Raw genomic sequence first — 2044 nt, 5'->3', positions numbered from 1 at the left:
ATCATTATGTATGATTTGTTTATTATTTTAAATTAGTTGTACTGGCAAATGTCTTTGAGAAAAATAACTTTATACAAGATATGCGAAAATATACCTAGCCAATAAATTAAATAATAAATAAATAAATAGGAAGCAAATGTACAAAATTAAAATTATTCAAATATATCGCCAATAAATTCATATAACGAATCATATTTCTAATTCGTAACATGTACTGACAGTTTAGAAATTATAAAGTTGACAACCCTATGCCGTCGCGTCATAAGGCATGTAGCTATTGTAATTATTATTATTATCGTATGCTCTTCTATACCCTCCATGGTGACCATGTTCATGTTCATGATGTTCTTCATGGCTGTGTGAATGATGATGTGATACCTCGGGCTTGGTTATTATTTCGTATGTTGTGGATTTCCCGCCACTACCCTTGAGCCCGACGAGAGCAGATAGAAGGAGGGACATTAGGGCTGTCATCAATGCTTTACCGGCTAATAATGCTAACGCTCCAAGGGCTGCTGCTGCGAGAGTTCCTGGAATAAAAAAAAATGTTTTAGTATTCGTAAAGAAGACTGCTTAATGTTACACGAAATAAATAAATCAGAATAACTCTACATTCACATCACAACATTATATTTTTTGCATGTTCAATTGGTTGTAGAGAATTTTTTATAATTTTAAAATAAATTATGAAGTTTATTGATGAATGATGAGGACGGAACTTTTCTTATTATTATCATTTTATATGTAGAAAGCAAAAGTTTAATAAAATTGAAAACAGACACGTATAAATAATTGTAACCTGGTTAAATGAAAGTTAACTCGGTTTCTAGATAATTGCATTTTAATATTACGATTTATATCTAATTGATGGTCTATGAGCAATGAGCATATTACTAATGCCTTGATACAAAGTTAAGATCTTTTAATGCATACCTTTCATCATCAACGCTGCAGCCATTAAAGCGCCTCCACCACCACCTCCCTTAACTCGCCTCCTTCTTCCAGTCTCCGTTTCGTCATTTGCCATCTTAAGAGCATCGTCCGAAGTCTTTGGATCCAACAGCCTATACCTCAATGAATGACTGTCCAAGTAGTTCTGCAAGCGGTACAATAGGAACCTATTGAGCTTCTCATCTGGCTTTCCAGGGAACTGTCTGGACAATTCCGCAGCTATTTCTTCTGGTGTAGAAATGTTCGCTTTCATTTCCTTGACGATGCTCAGTCCTGGTAGCAGAGGAAGCTCATCGCGAGAGCTCAAGTCCTCTAAAAAGGATAGGACGTGGATTTTAACACATTTAGCACTGAGACTGCTGTTGCATTCCTTGTGAAGAGATCGTCCTGTACGGTCAGCACTTGAGAAGTTTTTCACAACGTCGTTCTGTGTGACGTTGTTCGCATCGGTGTCTTCAATCGAAGCGAGAACTATTGTATTGTATAGCACAAGCACACAGATAACCATCACATTTTTGCCAACCATTGTCACTTCACTTTATTCACTGTTCAAAAACCTAATACCATTTCGTTCGATGTCAGAATGTGACTGATAAAGCAGATACTATCAGCGGAGATTTTATACCATAAGTAAATGATAAAAAGCAAACAAGACGCCAGAATTGTTAAAAAAAGCAAAATGCAAGCTTTGTTACGGAGAAATGAGCTTACTTTCAAATAATCAGCTAACGCGATCAATTTGATAGAAATGTGAATTTCTCTTACATCTTTTCGGAGATAATTAGTTAATGTACCAACTATTTTTAAGTAAGTAGACTAGTGGAATACGTAGTAACAGTTTCCTCAAAAGATAATGTAGAGTGGAGACTCTAATGTGCTTTTAAATACCTAACGATTGAATAGATTTTACCATCAAATACAATGAATCATATAAAACATATTCTTTTCATCTAGTGCTCCAGATACTTCAGATTGTCCAGGGATAGCAAAAATGTTTAAAATAATGCCTTCATACTTGTGGATATAACTTTTAAAAGTAGTTGAGTCGTATTACCGAATTTCTGTGGTTTTTGTATGTATGGTATTAGATAAC

General features: G+C 34.9%; 1 protein-coding gene across 1 annotated transcript; it reads right to left on the bottom strand.

Moving 5' to 3' along the window:
- Positions 1–246: 246 nt before the first annotated feature.
- Positions 247–1477, bottom strand: LOC123702649. Its single transcript, XM_045650411.1, has 2 exons — positions 934–1477; positions 247–530 (listed from the first exon to the last, which is right to left on the bottom strand). The coding sequence occupies exons 1-2, from the start codon at positions 1475–1477 to the stop codon at positions 247–249; spliced, it is 828 nt and encodes a 275-aa protein (XP_045506367.1).
- Positions 1478–2044: the final 567 nt, after the last annotated feature.

The sequence above is a fragment of the Colias croceus genome, chromosome 24, assembly GCF_905220415.1.
Source record: "Colias croceus chromosome 24, ilColCroc2.1".
Lineage (NCBI taxonomy): Eukaryota > Metazoa > Arthropoda > Insecta > Lepidoptera > Pieridae > Colias > Colias croceus.
This window is presented reverse-complemented; position numbering and strand designations above follow the sequence as displayed.